General features: G+C 36.9%; 2 protein-coding genes across 3 annotated transcripts; one reads left to right on the forward strand and one right to left on the reverse strand.

Annotated features, from left to right (window-relative positions):
- The first annotated feature begins 1249 nt into the window (after positions 1–1249).
- On the forward strand, positions 1250–17634 carry LOC137408446 (rho GTPase-activating protein 24-like). 2 transcript variants are annotated; one of them, XM_068095096.1, is made up of 7 exons: positions 1250–1353; positions 8563–8754; positions 9087–9218; positions 9887–10021; positions 11898–12005; positions 14673–14805; positions 16068–17634. In XM_068095096.1, the coding sequence occupies exons 3-7, from the start codon at positions 9122–9124 to the stop codon at positions 17347–17349; spliced, it is 1755 nt and encodes a 584-aa protein (XP_067951197.1). In that variant the 5' UTR covers positions 1250–1353; positions 8563–8754; positions 9087–9121; the 3' UTR covers positions 17350–17634. The 2 variants fall into 2 exon arrangements, with proteins under 2 accessions (XP_067951197.1, XP_067951118.1); XM_068095017.1 differs by having other exon boundaries at positions 8563–8727.
- LOC137408593 (serine/threonine-protein kinase RIO1-like) lies at positions 17635–21716 on the reverse strand. Its single transcript, XM_068095213.1, has 2 exons — positions 21608–21716; positions 17635–19165 (listed from the first exon to the last, which is right to left on the reverse strand). The coding sequence occupies exons 1-2, from the start codon at positions 21638–21640 to the stop codon at positions 17672–17674; spliced, it is 1527 nt and encodes a 508-aa protein (XP_067951314.1). The 5' UTR covers positions 21641–21716; the 3' UTR covers positions 17635–17671.
- Between the last annotated feature and the right edge of the window lie 470 nt (positions 21717–22186).

Raw genomic sequence — 22186 nt, forward strand, 5'->3', positions numbered from 1 at the left:
CACTAATGTTTAGACTGGTACTTCGGAAATGATATTATATAACAAATGGCCTATTATTATAATTTCATTTGTTGATTTTATTATCACAGACATTATGTTATGTTTTGTAGAGTTAGGTATTTAAATTCCTATGTATGTTTATAAAATAGACTTTGAAATCTACTACCTTAAATACTGTACTATCACTCGAATTGAGATTATAATTATACTGAATAATGGTAGTTCTCTTTATGTTCTACTGCATCTCTTTATGTTATATTTCTATGCTCAGACAAATCAATAGCACTAAAAGGAAATTACTATGTTATTTTATGTTGCTCCATAAAATTTGTTGAGAACATATCTTGTTGTTTGCTAATTTACAACTCGCCCATACATTTTTTGAAAAGAAATTGTACGATACCTAATTGCATGTTAGCATTTTTATCATAACATATTAATCACAATTTAGTCGTTGTTACAGAAATGTTGAAAAGCAAAATCTTTCACTAAATATTTGTTGATCATCAATGATGTTTTATCATCATTGATGGTCAACAATGTATGATGATTATACATAATCAACAACAGACCATCAACAATTGATGATTTGGTGGCAGTGTATATTTCTGATGGTCATATACATTGCCACCAGAAGACTTGTAAGGTTTATTTGTAGTTATAACGTGATAGTGGTTAAATACATTGGACCAGGTTAACCAGTTAATCACTAACTAGGCCACCCTAGGAATTCTTCACTGTTCCCTTATAGCATCAATAAAAGGGAAGAGCTTTAGAGCTTCAGGTACCTGTTTAAAAGATTATTTAGTGTGTTCGGTTAAACAATTCAAAACACTGTTATAAATTATAGAGAGTTGCGACGACACTCTGGACAAATCATTTGATGCGCTGAGAATAATCTGCTCTTTATTATTCCTTGGAATTCTCCACTAAGGGTAGCGTAGGATTCTCCCTCTCGCATAAATCATGTTACGACCATACATGATCAGTTAATCAATTGTCAATTGTACCACAACCATCTTTGTAATTACATGTTCATCAGAACGGCTCGTTTGAAATTCCTCCTTCATTACAAACTTTATCAGCTACATGTAAGATGGCAATGTAAAAACAAGTTCACGAGCTATTCATTTTGAGTGTTGTTGGAGAGTTTTCTTCTTTTGAATATCTGTGCCGAAAGCTCTTTCGTTTACTTTTGAGTTTACGGCGTATTACCTTATCGACCCGATAAGTCATGTATCAGTGGATACATGGTAACGCATCCTGAATCAAAATAGGAAGACGGAAAATGACTGTCAAGTTATTTTAGTAGCTAATTTGATTCAATAATACTTATTCTGTATCTGTTGTGAGGTATGTTGCTTGATGTCAAAATATATACGTTATTGCAGTGGATGTATAACAGATTATCTATAGCGAGTTATTCATAAAGCCTTAATTTTCAGGAATCACAATAATAAATACTTAAGTGTGTATGGCCGTGCTGGTATATTCAGATATCAGCAAAAGACATATGTGTTACAAACAACAAAAAATGGGCTGTAGTCTTTGCTAAAATAGATTTAAGATAATATTAAGTTTTTGTTAGGATTGCTTTTTCTTAGGAGGCCGATTACCTCTACCGACTCGATTCATTGATACATTAAACACCAAATGTAAATATGGGTGTGCGCTTAAGACTACGCTCTTTACCTGGAGTGTTGATTTTTAAAAAATAATCGTTGCAATTTTAAAGAACTGAAAAGTTTTAGAATAAGTATTACTATGGATCATGTTTTACATAGTACTCAGTGTAGTTTTACCTTGCTCACAATGAGAGGAACATCGTGGTGCTATCCTGGTATTTAGTGTTGTAATGTATAGGGGCAACTTCTGAAAAGTAACCGTTGTTCTTCTGGAGGTTGATCTTATTTTTTATATGAATGTCAATACGCTTTCAGTGCAGTTTTTTAATATAATCCAAGTTCTCTACAATAATAAGCCTCACATAAAAATAGGGGTTATAGAAAAGGCAGCCATTTTAACAATGGAGCTCCCATTAGAAACCTGTTGTCAATTAAGCAGTCAGCTTGTTATCTATAAAAAGATTCATAGGAACTAAAGTTAATCTAAGCGTTAGGTTTTACTTTAACTATGGCAGCTGCTGTTATTAACAATTAATGTTTGGTTAACCTGAATCTTTGTATAAATTTGTTTAAACTTGCAGTCTCTGACTCTGCTGTGCATAGTTTCTGGTTATGATACAGTGTCATTCATATCAGATGAAAATTTTGTTATAGTTTTACATAGCTTTATCATTTTTATTAATGTATGTATGCTAGAAATACTGTTTGACATTTACACATGGCTTATATGTGCAGAGCAGTCTTGTCGATTTTGAATTTTTGGTTAAACTTCGGTTCATATGATTTAAACTTTTGAATACTTCAATATTAGTCTGCTTTGGAAGGGCATATGTTGTAGTGAGCTACAACAAAGTATGTTTCATACACTCAAGCAACCCTCATGATTCTTTGGATCATTCCACAAAGGCTTATTTATAAGTCATCAGGCAATTCATAGACCATCAAAAACTCACTCGTTAGCTAAAATAAATTTGGTTTTTTGGTTATAACGGATTGTGCTCTGTAGGCAGAGTTGCAGCACTTTCATAAAAGACTTACTTGGTTTCTGCCCTCTTAAGTTTTGGGTACTACACACAACATATAGGGTACTTTGAGATAACGAAGAAATTTTGAATATGTATAATGGTTGTTTAGAAAACTACATAAGAAAATCAAACTGCAGTAGTAGTGGTGGCAAGCAGCTGCATCAGTGGTGATATGCAGTAATGATAGCACTGGTAAGTAGCAGTAACCATATTGGTAGATAGTGATACTGGCAGTAGATAGTGATACTAGTAGTAGGTAGTGATACTAGTAGTAGGTAGTGATACCGGTAGTAGGTAGTGATACCGGTAGTGGGTAGTGATAGCGGTAGTAGGTAGTGATACCGATAGTAGGTAGTGATACCGGTAGTAGGTAGTGATACCGGTAGTAGGTCGTGACACTGGTAGTAGGTAGTGATAATAATGCGGATAGCAATGGTGGTAGTCAGATCAGTGCCGGTACCCAGAGCAGTTGTAGTAGCCAATACAATGATAGTAACCAGTGCAGTGGTGGTAGCCAGTGCTGTGGTGATAGCTAGTGCTGTGGTGGTAGCCAGTGCTGTATGTATGTATGTATTTATTTTCATTATTTTAATATACAACATAAAAGATAAGAAATTTGTAAAAAATGATGGTCCATATGCGCAATAGCAGAGCTAATCATGGCGCCGAACCCAAGTCAGCAGACAAAGCAGCTAAAAGTCAATAGACCTAAGCTATCCCAGTAATCTAAGCAGATGTTGTTTCAAAGTCACTTTAAATTTGTGAGCATTGGCAATCAAGCGTAGACTGTCAGGCAATAGGTTCCAAGCCCGTGCCATCTGATAAGAGACCTGTCTATGTCTACACGTAGTAGAAGAAGACAGGAGTGGAAGAGATAGTAATGAATGTCTAGTAGGGTAAGCTGGTTGTGATGAAGGACGGTTGTAGAATTTATTATGTGCTAGAATACAAATGCGTAAAGTATAAAGTTGATGAATAGGTAAGATGTTACTAAGTTTAAACAGTGAAGCAGAAGAATATGTGGGAGGTTTATGATAAATGATTCTAAGTAATCTTTTCTGTATGGTAAGTAGGGGTAACCGGGGCACCGTTGGCCAAAATTCACTTATTTCACCATAACTTGTGTGATAGTAATTACAACTTTCTGAAATTTGGACAGGCAATTCACATATATTTGATGTATTAAAACAGATATTTTCAAAAATCTAATACTGCTTTTGTTACCGGAAAAACAGATTACAAAAGTACCTGGCTAATGGCCAAAGCTGCCCCGCATCTGGGGCAGCTTTGGCCACCACTGGGGCACAAATGGCCACTCTCGGAACTGTTCAGAATTTCTAACTACTGTTGCATATATGTATTTTTTGATTATTCAAACATATCAAGGTAACTAATTATTGTATTTAAAACATAATATAATATTCTTTGAACTAAAATATGACATTTTTCATAAAATTTTTTGTCCATTTGTCAAGGACTTGCCTTGACAAATGGACGTATTTCTCTGGAACCACAATGGTGTCACTTGTAATAACTGTACTCCACTGTATGAGCAACTAGGTTGATCTGATGGTATAGGCTGTTCCAGAGATAGGATCCCACACGATGCTGCATCTGGGTTTGGATGATCAGTTACAAAGGTGCCTAGAAACTCATCGTCAGCAAAAGCGTGTCTGTTAAATGGTGAATTTCCTGGACGTCTGAACCCTCATGTGATATTTGAGATAGTTATTGCTAGTGGGAATGATTTTCCTAATAGGCTAGAAACATCATATATGTAGACAGTCTGTCATCTGCGATTCAAGTGCTATGGGCTTACAGCATCATTTAAATAGCGTTTTAGAAGGCCATAAACCGTTATATCAAGTGATTGGAGTTTGTTTTACAATGGGGAAGGAAGGTTAACATTACCACACCATTCTGCTTAGCAAATTCAATTGCTGCGACGTTTAGGTGGCTGTCTTGGTTGTCAAGTAATGACAGGGCAGGTGGTTCTCTTGAGCATCGACTATGGTTGATGAAGTGCTGAGGCCACTGTTTGAAGATCTCGGCATTAATTCACCCTGAAGGGTTCGCCGCACCAATAGTTTCAGTTGGTGCTCTTGAAAGCATGAGGAGAAATAGAAATGGTGAAATACATCCTCCAGAAGCATTTACTGCTCCGATCATAGTCGCCAGAATTCCACGCTCAGCAGATATTACTTGGACAACTTGGCGAGCTTTTTGGTCAGCTAAATTCTTGTTCCACGGCATAAACTAGTAGCCTCTGGCTTGTGACATGAAATATTTGAATGCCTCTTCAAGAAATCACTCATCCAGTAATCGCCAGCACATTTGTTAGTGTCCCACTGCGGTGGGTGGGCCCTGTCATTTCTTTTAGCTTATTCATATGCTAGCTCACGCGAATGTCGCTTTGTTAGCCCATGATGGTGCGTTGACAACAGAAGCAGGTGATCCTTCGACTTTTCTTCTTGGTCTGCAGAGAAGACCTGTCTAGTGACATTTGACTTCACAAATTTTGTGTTGTCAAGCCCATTTAGTTTAGCTTCATTAACATAGTTGTGTAGTGAGGAATTTGGTATGCCAAGATCTTTTGACACCTGCCTTACAAAAAGTCTACCTTCCAACACATTATTGACTGCAGTAAGCATGACATCCTCAGACGTCCATGTTGGTCTTTTGCTGGTATAAGTTCGAACCAAAGTGTCACACTCCAAAAATAACAGTAAACCCTATCCTTTAAAATACAATAATAATGTAGAAATCTAAGCAATAAAATGCATTGTTATACTAGTTAAAGCATAAAATTTTCAGAGTTAAATAATATCAGACAAGTAACTTTGTATCGGGGCACATTTGGTCATGGCCAAATGTGCCCCGAACTCTGTGGCCAAAGCTGCCCCATCAGCTCATAATTGACAAAATACTCACTCACAAATTACAAAGTGATTGGATATTGGCTTTGACTACAGTCATACTTCAACTTACGAGCTTAATGCGTTCCGAGACTGAGCTCGTATGTCAATTTACTCGCATGTTAGTGCAATTAATTTATATATAGAACAATTAAATATATATCGATTGGTTTCCATACTCTAAAAAAAGGCAAATAAAACACTCAAAACAAGATGTTGTAACAGAAAGAACATGTTGGCTATTGTCCTTACGTACTACATGCTTTCAAAAAGCAACAAATAAAAAATAATGCAAGGAAATGTGATTAATTAAAATGTAAAATTAAATACATACAATAGCAGTTAACACTCGCATTTGCCAGGGAGGGAGATATAAGTTATCCTTCGTTACAACAGTTGACTTTGATAAATTTAGATTTTATCAAAGTGTTAAAAGACAAACTTAGAAGCAAACCTAAAAGCAAACTTTCATTTTCAACTAAACGTAATTAAAATTTCTTCGGCGTTCATAGTTTGAAATTTCTCACTGGTTAGCGAGAAATCTTTCCTTTTTTTCGCTTTCACGACTAGCCGGCCGTTTTAAGATAAACCTATCTAAGGACGTTTGCCTTTGTCGCCCTTGCAACATGTTGCGATTAGGACGAACACAGGTGTCGTCACAAATGGTTAACACACGATCACTAGCCAACTTGTCCGAATGTCTATTAAACAGTTTGGATAGATAGCGCCGGCCTTTTCACATTGCATCGTTTCAGTTACGCTGTCACCGGCCAATTGTTTGTCCAATGCCATCAGCGGTCGTGAAGATCGCTGCACCGTTTAGAAACTATGGCTAGTCCTTTTGCGAACTAAATGCCCTGAATATAATCCTTCTGTTTGATAATTATGAATGTATTTCTGTCATATTGCCGAGCTATCTGAATCACGCATACACATTTCGCATATTTTTCAATACTTTTCCGTTTAATATCGACTGTTATCATTTGCTTTTTCTTTGTATTATCTTTCATTTTACTGGCAAACTTTCGGTCTACGCACAGTACTTTTAATTCACATAATTCTGCACAGAAAATCGTGCACAAAAAAACACGGTACAACAGTATAACCTGAGCAGTTGAAAAATACAGAGTGATGCTGTTCTAATAAAACACCTCCGGCATACTTGGCAACTTACTCAAGTGCTCGTATCTCAAACATGGCTCGTATGTTAGTGCTAAAACTTGCTAGAAAGCTGGCTCGTATCTTAAGTTTCTCGTACGTTGGAGCACTCGTAAGTTGAAGTATTACTGTACTTGATTAAATTAGCAACTAATGCCTACATTTTACCTAGTTAGCAAGCTGGTCTACTATTTGTACTTCTTCAGAAAAAAAACTTCCAACTAATGTCTTTCAAATGTACTTTAGCTCACTAAAACAATAATTTACTTACCACTTCCACAATACTTCACATGTAGGTCCAAGATTACAATGGGTGGTCTATTAGATCATTTCGTATTTATTATGACAGAGAGAACAATTTCAATAATTTTTTTCTTAGTAAAACTGGGGTGGCCAAAGCTGCCCCATGGCCAAAGGTGCCCCGGTTACCCCTATTTTATTTAGGTATGTAACAGGGGCATTCCCCCATGCCTCAACACAGTATATTATTTTACTGTTTATCAAGCTGTTGTATAGTAATATGAGGGTAGTAGTAGGGAGATAGCTAGAAGCTAGGTAAATTAAACCTAAGCTTTTGTGAAGTTGTTGTCTTAAATTAGCTATATGAGCGGACCAATTTAGTGTTTGATACATAGTTATACCGAGGAATTTTATGTTGTTTGTCTCTGAAATAGATAAATGATTCATTTGTAAATTTCCAGCTAGCGAAAATTTGTTTTGTGGGTTTTTTATTACAATATAATTTGTTTTATCAATATTTAATGTAAGTTTATTTTGATTACACCAGCTTTTTATTTTGTTTAGTCCAGAGTTTATTGTATCGATCTCATCATTTATTTTATTTGAAGAATAAAACAAATTTGTGTCATCAGCAAAGAGGATCGTTTTAAAGTTTCTAGAAAAATCAATTAAATCATTTATATATAACAGGAACAAAGTGGGTCCTAAGATGGAGCCCTGAGGAACACCACATGAAATATTGAGAGGCAAGGAAGTATGCTTGTTTACAAAAACACATTGAGTTCGATTTGACAAATAACTTTCAAAGAGTTTCACAGCTTTATTTGAAAAGTTTAAGCTTTTAAGTTTGTCAAGCAGATTACGATGATCAATTGTATCAAAAGCCTTTGAAAAATCTATAAATATGCCCAAAATAACCTTGCTCTCGTTTAAGGCAGCGAATGTGTTATTAGCAAATTCAATAAGAGCCTCTCTGGTGCCTTTTTTCTTTTGAAATCCATATTGATTTTTGCAAATAATGTTTTCTGAATCAATATGATTGTGAATCTGAGAATTTATTATTTTTTCAAATATTTTTGAAAAAACTGGTAAAACAGATATGGGATGGTAGTTATGACAAGAAAATGAACTTCCTCTATTTTTGTATATCGGTAAAACTTTTGCACCTTTCATAGCATCAAGAAAAGTTCCTGAACTAATACATCTATTTATTATATCAACAAGTGGTGATACAATATAATCTGAACATATTTTTACTAATTTGGCAGGAACTCGATCAATTCCTTCTGCTTTTTTATCATTCAATTTTTATCATCTGGCTGTGGTGGTAGCCAGAACAGTGGTGTAGCCAATACAGTGGTGGTAGCCAGTCATACCAGTGGTGGTAGCTAGCAATAGCAGTGGCAACGGGCAGCGAAGCAGCGGTGCACAGTGATAGCACTGGTGGTCGACAGTGGTAGCAAGTGATGGTAGGCAGCGATAGCGGTTATGGCAGCAGCAATAACATTAGTTAGTGAACTTACTACCAGCAATAACAGCAGTTAGTGAACTACTACCAGCTAACTAGCCGTGTTTGTAATGAGTTATTGTTTGTTATAGTGCAGGGACCTAGCTGGCTTTGACTTTGTTTCTATACGGAGACAAGTATTTGGAGGAGTCAACGGTGCAAGTGGCAATTATCAATGTTTTATTGGTAACAGCTCGAAGTGAACCAACAGAAAGTAACAACATAATTATCTGATAAAATCTTGGACTCTCAGCACGGTGATGCATTATCAAACAATATAAACAGTAATTATTACTAGAACATAGCTCATTTAGTTGTGTTGTTCATCTTTTTACCATGACCTAGACTTTACATGCTGAGTATGAACAGTTTTATGCTCATTATATGTCCAATATGCCCGTATATTTCTCATATCTGTTATTTGTTCAAGTTATCTTATCAGTGATATCATTACAATGACACATCTGGTATAGCTAGTTTAGAGTGGTTGTGTCTTGTACGAATGTATATGCTCACACATGGGGTGATGGAGTGATAGTGTTAAGAAATACTTATCAGCCTAAATACAAGTTAGTTCTAGCTTTTGCATTATTTGTGAGATCCAAATTTGTTACAGAAAACGAAGTTACGCTGGATCTTGCAAAGGCAACGATGAACAATTCTCATCAAAATTTAATCAAAAGCGGGTATCTAAAGAAACAAAGTGGGTTTGTTAAGAGTTGGACTGAAAGATGGTTCATTCTGAAAGGTTGGTCTTTTTCTAAGGCGTATGCAGCTGATTGAGGGGTATCATTGTAGTTACTATATGCTCTCTAAGGCATAGACAGCTGGTTGTCGGTGTATCACTGTAGTTATTATGTGCTCTCTACGGTGTAGACAGTTATCTAAGGTGTGGACAGTTAGTTGAGGGGTATCGATGTTGTTATTACTGGTTGTGAGGGTATCAATGAGTTATTAGTTATTTTGTGCTCTCTAAGATGTAGACAGCTGGTTGTGGGGGTATCGCTGTAGTTATTATGTGCTCTCTAAGGTGTAGACAGCTGGTTGTGAGGTATCAGTGTTGTTACTATGTGCTCTCTAAGGTGTAGACAGCTGGTTGAGGTAATATCACTGTATATATTATGTGTTTTTACAATTTGATATTAGTACATAGTTATTATGTGTTGTTATAATTTGATATTAGTGCATAGTTATTATGTGTTATAATTTGATATTAGTACGTAGTTATTATGTGTTGTTATAATTTGATATTAGTACGTAGCTATTATGTGTTGCTATAACTGGATATTAGTAGCTATTAATGTGATGTTTAGCACCAGGTGGAATCTTGTAAGTTAATAAGATATAATATTATTTGTCATCATCATCCTGCTAACTGGTTTCAGAGTGACTTCTATGCATCCTTGACATTGGCAGGTAAAAGTTTGCAGTATTTTGCAAAGGAAGATTCCCATAGACTTCAGGGCACGATTGAGCTTGATCATTGTAGAGTTGCTGAAATTTCCTTCAACAGAGATGAGCCAGACAAGTGGCTTTTGGAAATAACCCAGGGTAATTCTTCTACCTAGTCACTAAATAGCTAGATGCTGTAATTCATTGATAGCTAACTGTTCAGTTAGTTCTGCCAAAAATCAAACTGTGTGCAGATTTTATTAGACTATTTATCACGCCTCAACTGCTTTGACATTGTTCTATTCTCGGCGGTTCTCCTTCATTGAACACACTTCAGTAACGGGCAACCAAAAGTTGTTTTATTCATTACGTCAATTACAAATTTTTATCTAATTATTGTGTTTACAACCTAGCCTTCACTCTAATACATTTACCACTGTACCACATTTGATTACATAATTGATTTCATTATATATTCTTACTACCGCAAGTTTTCAAAAACCTGTTAGTTTTTTCATCCTCTGAATATCTACCACATTTCAGTTCTGATTTCTGACCCTGGAAATTCTTTAGGAAATAGTTCTAAAAAACTATAGAATTGTTATTCTGTAAGGTCTGCACTTTTCAAGCTCCTGATCAGGACCGGTTCTAGTCAACTATTACTGAAAACTGGCTTTCGTGTTACCAGCATTGCCTGCTAACAATGTTGTAGCGCGACTATATCTGTGTATAATCTAGTGTATGTGGGCAACAGCAGTTAACTAGCATCCACCTAACACCACATCATTGAAACTGAATATTAAACAGTATCTACATGTATATAGACACGTCTTTAATACAATTAACAATATGCTTTATTCAAACAATAATTATGCTTTATTCACTATTGCTTGCATTCATCCACAGCATATTTGCTTAATTGTTTTTGTGTCACCCTCATTAAGGCAAGCTTTTAGTCATTTGGCCTATTATTAGCTTTACTGCAACTGGTAGTCATGACAATACGTAGCCCTGCTAACTACTGTATTGTCAGAACGCATTATATTTTAGTCAGTTTCAAGTTTATTATGAACTTATTGCTAAATGCTGATCATGGTTGTGATTTGTCGCTTCTGGTTGGATGTAATCTTGTACGCGCACCACTACTACTACAGCTGCTACTACTACACCACTACTACAGCTACTACTACACTATTACTACTACACTGCTACTACTACAACACTACTACTACACCACTACTACTACACCACTACTACTACACCACTACTACAGCTACTACTACATCACTACTACAGCTACTACTACATCACTACTACAGCTACTACTACACCACTACCGCAGCTACTACCACACTACTACTACACCACTACTACTACACCACTACTACAGCTACTACTACATCACTACCGCAGCTACTACCACACTACTACTACACCACTACTACAGCTACTACTACACCACTACTACAGCTACTACTACACCACTACTGCAGCTACTACTATACCACTACTGCAGCTACTACTACCGCAGCTACTACTACTACAGCTACTACTACACCACTACTACAGCTACTACTACACCGCTACTACAGCTACTACTACACTGCTACTACTACACCACCACTGCTGTTAAATCATTACCGATATGCCATTTCTCATACTACTACTACATGACCACTATGCCATTGCTACTGCTGCCTACTACTACTCAACCACTAGTTCACCACTACTATTTGACTCTTACTACTTCACCACTACTACTCAACTACTGCTGGTAAACCACTACCAGACCACCGCTGATACTATTACTACATGACTACTACCCCATTACTACTGCTGCTACACCACTCTTAGTGCTAGACCACTTTTAGATTACTATGACTGCTAATACTACCTACGAACATTAAAGTAAATTCCTTCACCTGTTAGTTTTTTAAGATCAGTCATGTTGAAATTGTTTGCAATAAGCTGGTTTATGCAAGGAAAGCCTCTGCAGACACTGCTGTTCAAATAAAGCCAAGTAGTATTTTATTAGGGCGGAATCGTGCCCAGGAAGCAGTTGTGTTATGGGCAGACAGTGAGGCCCTGCGGACAGAATGGATTAGCGCTCTTCGCCGTGCTCTCTATGGCCACATAGGTGGAGGTAAGGGAGTCGGGTGCTGTGTATATGCGATACCCTCTCAAAGTAATTGTGAGTTGTGAGGCTTGTATCTGTAGGAGCTTCATTCCATGTCACAGTCTAATTAAGATCATCATATTCTTCTCTGTCACTTAAATTAAAATACCATGTTGTTTTGTAAAGCACCATTATCTGGCTTGTAGGATATTCTCACCTGTAACCACACTCAACATAAGCTGCTTTGATCACCAATTCCCAAGCAATCTTAAATCTAACCTTTATTCTCATGTATTATGGCTAATCTTACTAATACCTTAAAATTTATTTTCAGATCCTACCTAGGGAACTCTTGTTTTCCTACCGATTAAATGGTCGTGTTCTGTAGATGGAAGCTTTCGACTTCGTCCCTTCATAACTTATTGACTTGAAGCAAACCATCTAAAGCTGCGTGTATGCTAGCTAATAATCTGCTACTACCTTTCAACTAATTTAGTGACTGCCTGTTTGCTTTGTGAATGAGCACAGCAAATGATCTACACCACCAATTGCTATTACCCTAGGACACTTATGTATTTGCGTCATCTAACTTTTGCGGAGTCATCCTGTCGCGAAAATTTCATGTGCGAAACTAAACTATCATAACGAACGAGCGAAAACGCGAAATTAAATAGCTTTGTTCATTGATAGTCAGGCCTGTATTCATTGGTTGCAAGCTGGGGCAGCTAATGTTAGGCAACTAGTTATGAACACCTAGGGTGTGGAGGGGGGGCGGTGTAAGCCCCAACAGGTTTCTCTCATGTAGGGCCTCAGCCGGGCCTCTTGTGTGAAGTTTTAAAATTTTCTATCGGTAAGTATCAACATTTTTCTATTTTTTGAGATTTGTTTTGTTTTAGGTGATGTGACTGACGAGACGTTTTTAAATTAAAATAGGCAAAACTTGACCGCAGTTAAAACGCTCAGAAAAAGACATCTTCTTTGAACGTTTTAACAAAGATCAATTTTGCGGATTTTATTTTAAGTTCATTCGGAGGTTTTACGCTTTTGATGGGCCATGGCCAAGCGGGTGTTTGGTAAAACTTGATCTTTCGTAAACCTTTATAAAAGTCGTTAACAAGAATATTTTGCCGCTAATGATAATAATAATGGCGCCTAAGAACTACTAAAAGTTGATGTTTGTCTCTATGGCTTGGAATGAAGTGATATTCTACAGCGATAAAAACCGTGTCCATGGCCGTAGGGCAAATAACTTTTCGAATAAATGATGTTGAGGTCGAGTTATCTGAAGCAATTTATCATTGCGTTGGAACTGACCAAACAAATCCGTTCGAGTTAACCTTGTGTTTGAGATGAAATGTTACATTTTATCCGAGGGCGAGTTATCCGAGTTTGACTGTACTTAGCCGTGAAAAATTCCCAAAAAGTTGGCCGGCTCAGCCGGCCAGCCGCCCCAGGGAATACAGGCCTGTTGATAGTCCAAGAAACAAATGGCAGCAAACGATCAAATTGCATTATCGACCTTGCCCACGCCGTTCTACCTGCGGTTCACAATTACAAACTATTCGCAAATTGAAATTTTTTTTATCGGTGAACTGAACCTGAGGAATCTAATTATGTTTGTTCCACTGCATTTATTTTCACATCACTATATTTTCGCACTCATCTGAGCTGCGAAATTAAGTTGCTGCAAAATTTTATTCTGTATGCTACTCACGAAACTAAATACTAGCGAAATATAAGTGTCCTAGGGTATGCATGCAAATATTTTCACCATTCTTATTGGTTATTAGTGAATGCTTGCTTGTTCTGTGTGACAAAATGAAACTGCACTTGTTCTTCACTGATTGGTTGCTGCAACTGAACAGTTATTGGCAAACTGAACAAGCTTAAACCGCAGTTCAGCTTATTTTTCAACAAATTTATACTCAGCGGAAGATAAACAGTTTTAAAAATTAATTAGCTGATCAAGTTTTTGGGCAAAGCCTGCCCGATTATCTGTCAGCGTACACATAGTTGTAGCCATATCAGCTTGTTGTTTACAGCCTGCACAACAGCACATCCAGCTATGTGTATGAGCCTTTGGTAACATGAGCTAAGCATATTCACATTCAGATAATGTAGTACACTGATTAGATTGATGTGAAACTGTCCACATAAGATAGCTTGATTACTACTACACGCACACAAATATTCATATGAGGTATTTGACACCCCCTCCCAACCCTGCCTTCCACTACCCTTTCGTCAACCCTTGTTCTCTGCCCCCCCCCCCCCCTTATTCCCTCTCTCCTTCCTGCTCTTTTTTTCTTCTTCCTTCCCTGTCCTCTTTTTTCTTTCCCTGTCTTCTTTTTTCTTTCCCTGTCTTCTTTTTTCTTTCCCTGCCTCCTATCCCCGCCATCCTTGTCCCTCCATCCTTGTTTTCCTTTTCCCTCCATCCCTGTACTGTTCTCCCTTCCCTGTCCCCTCTCCTTCGCTCCCTCCATCCCTCTCTGCCCCTCCTCCCTACCCTCATCCCTCTATTCCTGGCCCCCTCTCTCTATCCCTGTCCTCCTCTCCCTTCTTTCTCTTCCTCCTCTCTCACCTTTCCTGTCTCTTCTCCTTTCCTCTCCCCTCCCCTCTTTCCCCCTCACTAATGGTTCTGTAAACATAATTGTCTCGCATAAATCTGTCTTTACTTACGCATCTTTTTGGCAGGTATCTTTGGTAGACCGCTCTTGGAAACCATGAAATATGATAAAGAAAACCATGGTTGTGATATTCCACATCTGGTCAAGGGCTGTGCAGAAATCATTCTTGAGAATGGTAAAGAAGTGGAGGGCATATTCAGGTAACAGATTTATCGAAAATGTTGTTCCAATGTTTCCAATCGAATTACAATGTACACTAATTAGTACTACCAAACTGGTGTGCATCAGTGATATCTAGTTTGCCTGCCAGTACTACATGTATATGTTTATGTGTTCGTCCCATATTCTGAGTTTGAATTTCTCCCATATTCTGATAGTTTGAATCTCAGCACTGGCAGTAATCAGGTGGACTAACCTAACTTACTGATTTGATAGATCCTTACCGTATTTCAGCATTCCCCTAACATCGTTGTGTTGGTAGGACAACGTGAGTGAATAAACATCACTAGTGCTTTCTGGTCTCTTAATCATTGATGACGGTTCATAAGTATTCACTTTTTTTAAATCCGTAAGATTTCTGGACTTTCATTCATACGTGACAGTCCTAAATATTAATAGGGTTTTATTCAATTATAATGTAGCATAAATGTATTTGGATATTTTTTAACTGTAATAGACAAATTAGTTCCTGGCTATTGTGAAATTTATTGTGAGATATTTCAATTGTAAGAAACAATGAAAAGAGGGCTTAGTACTGCACTGGAAAGGATATTTGTTGGCTTTTGTTTAAGGATTAAATATAATTTTAGAATTCATGACTTGTGAGCCAACAAATTTTTGTTCAAGTTATACATTCTGTTTTTTACAATTTTCATTTCTTCTCTACTGAAGTAAGTTTCACTGGAAAATAACTATTTTCCCTTAAGCTGCCATTGCCTCTTTATTTATTGTTTGTGATTATCTAACAGGTTACCAGTTTGACCAACCTAAAATATTGTCTAACCAAAATAAGTATCTAAGAGATTTCCTAGCACTGCATTGGAATAGTTGATTAAATAACTAGCCCTCGAGCACAATTTTAAAACAAGATGGAACACACCACCTTATTCTATCATGTAAAATAAAAACGCTACACTTTCGAGTAGATAATAAAGTTTGCAGTATTATGTTAATAAATGCAACTTTTTTTATAAGATTAAAAATAATTTTTACTATTGATTGAATTGCTAGATAAAAACTAAATATTTTGTTGTAGGATTTAATGTTATAGCCTACTACATGTAATTGCCATGCCGTTGTACATAATAGAGACAATAGAACATATCTATGTAATAAATGTGAGGCCAACCATTTTTTGAAGGCCATATAATTTTTGGAAGTACTGTGCTCATGTTTTGGTTTTCCTGTATTACGTATATTACACATTTATAATAACCAATTACACATTCATGTTCTAATGCAGGTTGAGTGGCCGCCTTGGACTAGTCAAAGAGCTGAGACAGAGGTACGATGAAGGAGACCGTCCCAATCTCAGCAAAGAGTGTGTAGATGTACACACAGCAGCATCGCTCCTGAAGTTGTACTTTCGTCACCTTCCTGATCCTGTAATTCCATTCGTACACTTTGAATCGTTTTTAAATCTAGCAACTAGCTTTCGGTATAACAGTAATAAGATGCAGACTCTCAGCAATCTGAAAGCTTTGCTCAAAAAAATTCCACAAGAGAATTACAGATTATTGGACTACCTTACCCATTTCCTTTCTGAGATCTCACGATATGAAAAAACTAACAAAATGACGAAGAAAAACATCGCCATCATCTTTGGCACTAACATATTGAGAGATGTTGATAATACACCAGAATTTGAGATGGCCACGCAAAACCTGACCACAAATGTTGTACTAGCTCTGGTAGAGTGGCATGACTTTATTTTTTCTGACACGAGTGAGGATGTCATTGATCCTTCAATAGATGAGAAAATCGAGGAAATAGTCAACATCTCAGAGGAACCAGATTCTGATTCGCCTGCTATTCTTACATCATCTACCATTTCTGCTATGAAAGATTTGGATGGAATAGACTTTACGCAATCTGATACTTCTGTAGAAAAGTCGTGTGTTGCGCCGTCTATTCCTGCAAGGGCCAAAGATTTGAAAATAAATGGGGATAAAATTTCCAATGATTCCAGATTATTAGCAGATATATCTTCCAGTTTGACCACAGCGCATGAGGGAAACTCTTCAGAAAGTACATTGCGACCAACTCCAACACCCAGAATGCTCGAAAAACCAATTGTTCGTACAAGAGCCAGTAGCACAAAAAGTAAGATGAGGCCTACAGCCTTTCTGCAAGAAGATAGTGAACCATCAAAACCTAATAGAAAATCTGACAGTCTGCCAATAACGAAGGTGGAGCGTGAGCAATCAAATTTCACAAGTTTTATTGACAGTCCTTTAGATAGCCGTGTGTCTCTAAATATTGGTGATTTACCACACTCTGTAGAAGATTTACATGCACTTGTCCTCTCCCTAAAAATCGAGCTCAAACAGTTGCGTGCTTCTACTTCACGATTAAAGCAAGATAAAGACCATTTAACAATCACCCATATGTGTGAAGTCCAACGGTTGGAAGATATGATACATCAGGAAAGGCAAACCAAAAATGAAGCGGTTGCCAAGGTTGTGAAATTATCCAACCAACTTGCTCTTTACCAATCAACGTATGGCTTACTCGAGGACAAATAACTGATGTATATGATGAGCTCATTACATAATTACATATGGTATATGATCTTATGATTACGTACATGTATCAATACAAAATGACAGTAGTTTTATTAATGTTAATGATTTATCTAATCCCCATTTGTTTCGCCAGTATATGATTCACCAACTCATTTTAAAACTAGTGTATATACAAATGTAATACGCATTATATAGATACAATGTACATTGATTTTTGAAAGTATGCTTAGGTGTTCAATATAGATCATGCTGTATTTGATTACCAATAAAATGTGGATAATAGCATCACGGCACTACAATGTGTATCTAATCACACCATATCTCATTTCAAATGCGTTTTGCCAACTTTTAGTTTACGCTTTTTTATGTGTTTGGGCATCTTTTGCTGACGTTTGTCTGCTTTCGCATTTTTCACCGCTTGCTTTCGCACTTTTTTGTCTGCTGTTGACTCATCTTTGGGTCTCCCTTGCTGCAAAGAGCTATCATGCACCTCGTTCTCTTCCCCCTCGGACCCACTCTCGTTGTCACTCTCGCCAGCGAGTAATGTCGGCTGTTGTTCTACTGCCGAGAGATCTGGTTTTAAACCAACCACAGTTGTATACGATAAACTATTGCCATCAATGACAGCAGAACGAATGTCTTTTTCTGGATTTCGAATTTCTTCAAGCGATTTTGGAATAAATGTTTTCATAAAAACCTCCGCTGAAATTTTTTCTTCATCTGTCAAATCAGCCAAAGAACGCGCATTTGCTTTATCCATGAGGCGTTGGATACACTGCTCAGAATTTTTATCAGTTATGCTTGGATCAGTAACAAATTCAAACAATTCCTGTGTCGTCAAAACAGAAACTTGCTTTTTCATAAAAAATTGGTTGATATTTACGCAATCCTTCCGCAAGAATTCATGAGCATGAGGATGCTCATGCTCAACAGACTGGCTGACATCAATCCAATAGGCCTGATTATTGTGGTAGAGGAGGTTGTATTCTGACAAGTCGCCGTGTACAAGCTTGCACTCATTGTAGAGTACTCGCAGCTGCCGCACAAGCTCCGTATACATTTCACATGCTTTGTTAGTGCTAAACTCGGCATCCTTGAGTCTAGGCGCAGGCCAACCATCTTCTCCTAGGAAGCCCATTACTAGCACATGGCTTTTCAGTAGGAGAGGTTCAGGAGAGGCAATACCAGCTTTGTAAATCCTGTTAAGGTTTCGAAATTCTTTTTCAGCCCAGGTCCGAACCATCTTGCGTGGATTGCCTTTACAATAGCCATTACGAAATCTATATTCCCCTGACACATACTTGTCGCGATCTTTGAACAACAAAATGGAGGTTTTAAATATTTTGATGGCGAGCTGTGTGCCATCAGGTTTAGTAGCGTGGTAGACGTTTGCTTCTTTGCCTGTACTAATACATCCATTGATCTCTGATATGAAACCTTGACTGAGCAGTTTGAATATAATCATTCTTGTCCTAGGATCAAGGACCTGCTCAACAGTGGCCCTGTCGGATTTGTCTCGATGTCTTGCACGACTTATCTCCGCCTTTTTTCCACTGCCACTATTTGTTAGAGATGGTTTCACTGTTTCATAGTCACTAAGAGTAATCTTCGCACTCAACTGGTTGCTCAAGCTTTTGTCATTCACTGTGATTCTCTTAATATTGTTTTGTCTTTGTTGGCTGTTGGGCTGGGAACGCTGACTGCTAACAGCAGTGAATTGTTTGGTGAAATCTCCTGTCATACCACTCCAGTCCTCATCATACGCATACTCATTATTAGCTACCTCATCTGACCAATCAGAATTGCCTTCTTCACTCTAAAATCAAAAAATTGTCTACAAATTGACAAAGCAGGTTGGTGTGATGAGAACACAGATTAAAGCGTATGGTGGGCATAGGTTGACAATTTTGGGACTGCTGCAGCTTGAAGCAAGCTTCCATTCAGGAGCCACAAGAGTTGTCCAATTTTGGGCAGTTTAGGTATTCTATCATGATCAACTAAGGTTTAGTATACGTATTGGTTTGATTCTTTTTATATCAATTATAATGTCAGTGATGTATGATATGGAAACAATAAATCCTATAATACTATAAGAGACAGCACATGTGAAGACTGAAGCTAACCACTGCTTGAAGACCATATAATGTTTGGCAGTATTATTTTCATGTTTTGGTTTCTCTGTATTTTAGATATATACATTATATACATGGATATATTATACGTCATATGCGCGCAAATTCATATGCTGAGATGATCATAAGTCAAGGTTCGACTGTAATTACTTTAACCGCTCCGAGCTATTTAATATGCTGTAAATTTCAAGCAACCTCCTGTAGAGTCCGATGTATTGACTATGTCTGCTCTGGGATAAAGTTTTAAAAAATAACTTGCAACTAAAGGTTTTACGTGTATTCAAACTTGTGAAGGAATTACTTTAAATGTTTATTATAACAGATATATGGAGAACCATATTAAAAGATATGATCAATGATGGTATTTTGACATGAAATTGAACATTGTTTGGGATGAAATGAAACCACACTTGCAAGATGTATGGTCTTGTTAGCTTATTATCCTAACAGAGTAATCGTCTAAAAAGTAAACATAATTTCACTTAATGTTAGACAAGTTTCTCATTGGCTGATGATCATAAATTGCTTTGAATATTTGGCTATTCCGTCATTTAGCCGAAACTGTCCGAGTAACAGCCAATGCACACAACAGCCAATGCACACGCAACTCGAGGGCTCTGCTTGTCAAGATGGCATGTCTTGGCTTGGAGCTGTGCTATCAAGCACGCATATTCATAGTTGATAAAACCATTGACTATTTTAGGCCGATCTCTTTGCTTAACATTGCTATCTTTAAGAGGTAACCTTGAGAGGTACTCTTACTCTTCTAGTCATCACCATTATAAATGTTAAATATCATAAAATACAGATATAAGCGCAGTACAGTACTCATCAATACATATTATTACTAAATAACTAATGCTTGCTTTGTCTAAGGCTTCAAGGCGGTTTAAAAAAGAAGCTGAACAAGTATCATGGGATATCTGGAATATCATTGGTGGGCTACAGATGGTGTAACAGAAAACTGAAACGGCAAATCATGAAAAGACGACTCCAAAACCTCATACCGTTACTTGCCTTATTTAACAAACACTTTCATACATGGGGATGTTATGCTTTACTATGCTAATATCTAAAATAAGCTGGTTAGTAACAAGAAGTTGTGGAAAGCAACCTCATGTTTTAATAAGTACTGCGCTTATAAAAGTCTAAAGTAATTCCTCCACAATTTTGAATACATGTAAAACCTTTAGTTGCAAGTTATTTTTTAAAACTTCATCCCAGAGCAGACTTAGTCAATACATCGGACTCTACAGGAGGTTGCTTGAAATTTACAGCATATTAAATAGCTCGGAGCGATTAAAGTAACTACAGTCGAACCTTGACTTATGATCATCTCAGCATACCGTATGAATTTTTGAACATATGACGTATAATTTGAGCACATTTACACATTTACCTTTACATTTACTTACACATTTACCTAAATACTCATTTTCAAGTTTTTGAGCACTGGAATTTATTAAATGAACACAATGCTGTATCATACGAATATTTGTTCCAACACATAGTACAAGTATCTGAACAGATTATCTGCATATGTCGAGGTTGAGTGTATGGCTATTTTTCTATTTAATTATCTTTATACATTTTTATATATTTTTCTATTCAAGTTAAGACAATTAATATAGACACAAATCAACTAATTCTGATGTGATTTTAATGTATTACAATGTTTTAAATTTTGATAAAGGAAAACAACTGCCACTAGAATTAGGCACTTCACAGCCTTTATGTGGACAACTTCAAATATTCATGAATAATTTATAACTGACTAAGCTCTAAATCTTAGCAAATATTTATGAGGAAGTTTAAGATTAGATTAACGCATAGCAACGACAATCATTCTAAAATGCTTCCATCGCTCTATTACAACAACACGTGTTGCTTGATGACAACCACACAGCGGTACATCCTTGACCTCCGAATTTGACAAAATTTATTGCTTCGAGTCACTCACTTCTATAACCTATAAAAATTGCAAAAAAATTAATAAGCATGGAGCATATCGTCTGTACTATCAGCTGAACAACTAATCGACACAACATTCACCTAAAATCTATTCACATATTATTGGCTAGTAGACACACAGTTTCAGACAAACCTTCCTGCAAATTTACACTTACTTCAAGATTTTCATTTGAGTGAACTCGGGGCATCAGTTCATGAACTTCAGAGTGAGATAGCCCAGTATTATCATCTGCATCGCTAAACTGTCCATCGTCTATATCGTCCATACCTAAGCATTAAATATTATCTGACAATCGCGTGTGCACTCAGACTGTATATACAAATATAAGAGAGTTTTGAATGTATATTCAATAGTTAAAAATTGTTGCCAGGTGATGAGAGAAATCAATACAATGCATTCAATACACAAAAGCATGAATTAGCAATCAATAGGTGTGTTTGGACAAATTAGACAATAAAAGATTACATAATACTATAACCTATAAAAATGATGAATTAGTGACTACAGCTGTCGAGAGAGGTGCATTCTGCAAGCATCTACAGGAGGAGCCGGCAGTAAAAACATGAGAGACAGCAGAATGGAAGGACATGCAGAGAACTATCAGAAGTTTAAAAGCATTTAACAGTGGTCACAGACATATTATAAAAACATTTAACAGTGGTCACAGACATATAAAAATGATAAGGGTAAACAATTTGGCGATATGAATAAGGTACTAGTTCCTGAGTTCAAC

Source organism: Watersipora subatra, chromosome 1 (genome assembly GCF_963576615.1).
Source record: "Watersipora subatra chromosome 1, tzWatSuba1.1, whole genome shotgun sequence".
Taxonomy (NCBI): Eukaryota; Metazoa; Bryozoa; class Gymnolaemata; order Cheilostomatida; family Watersiporidae; genus Watersipora; species Watersipora subatra.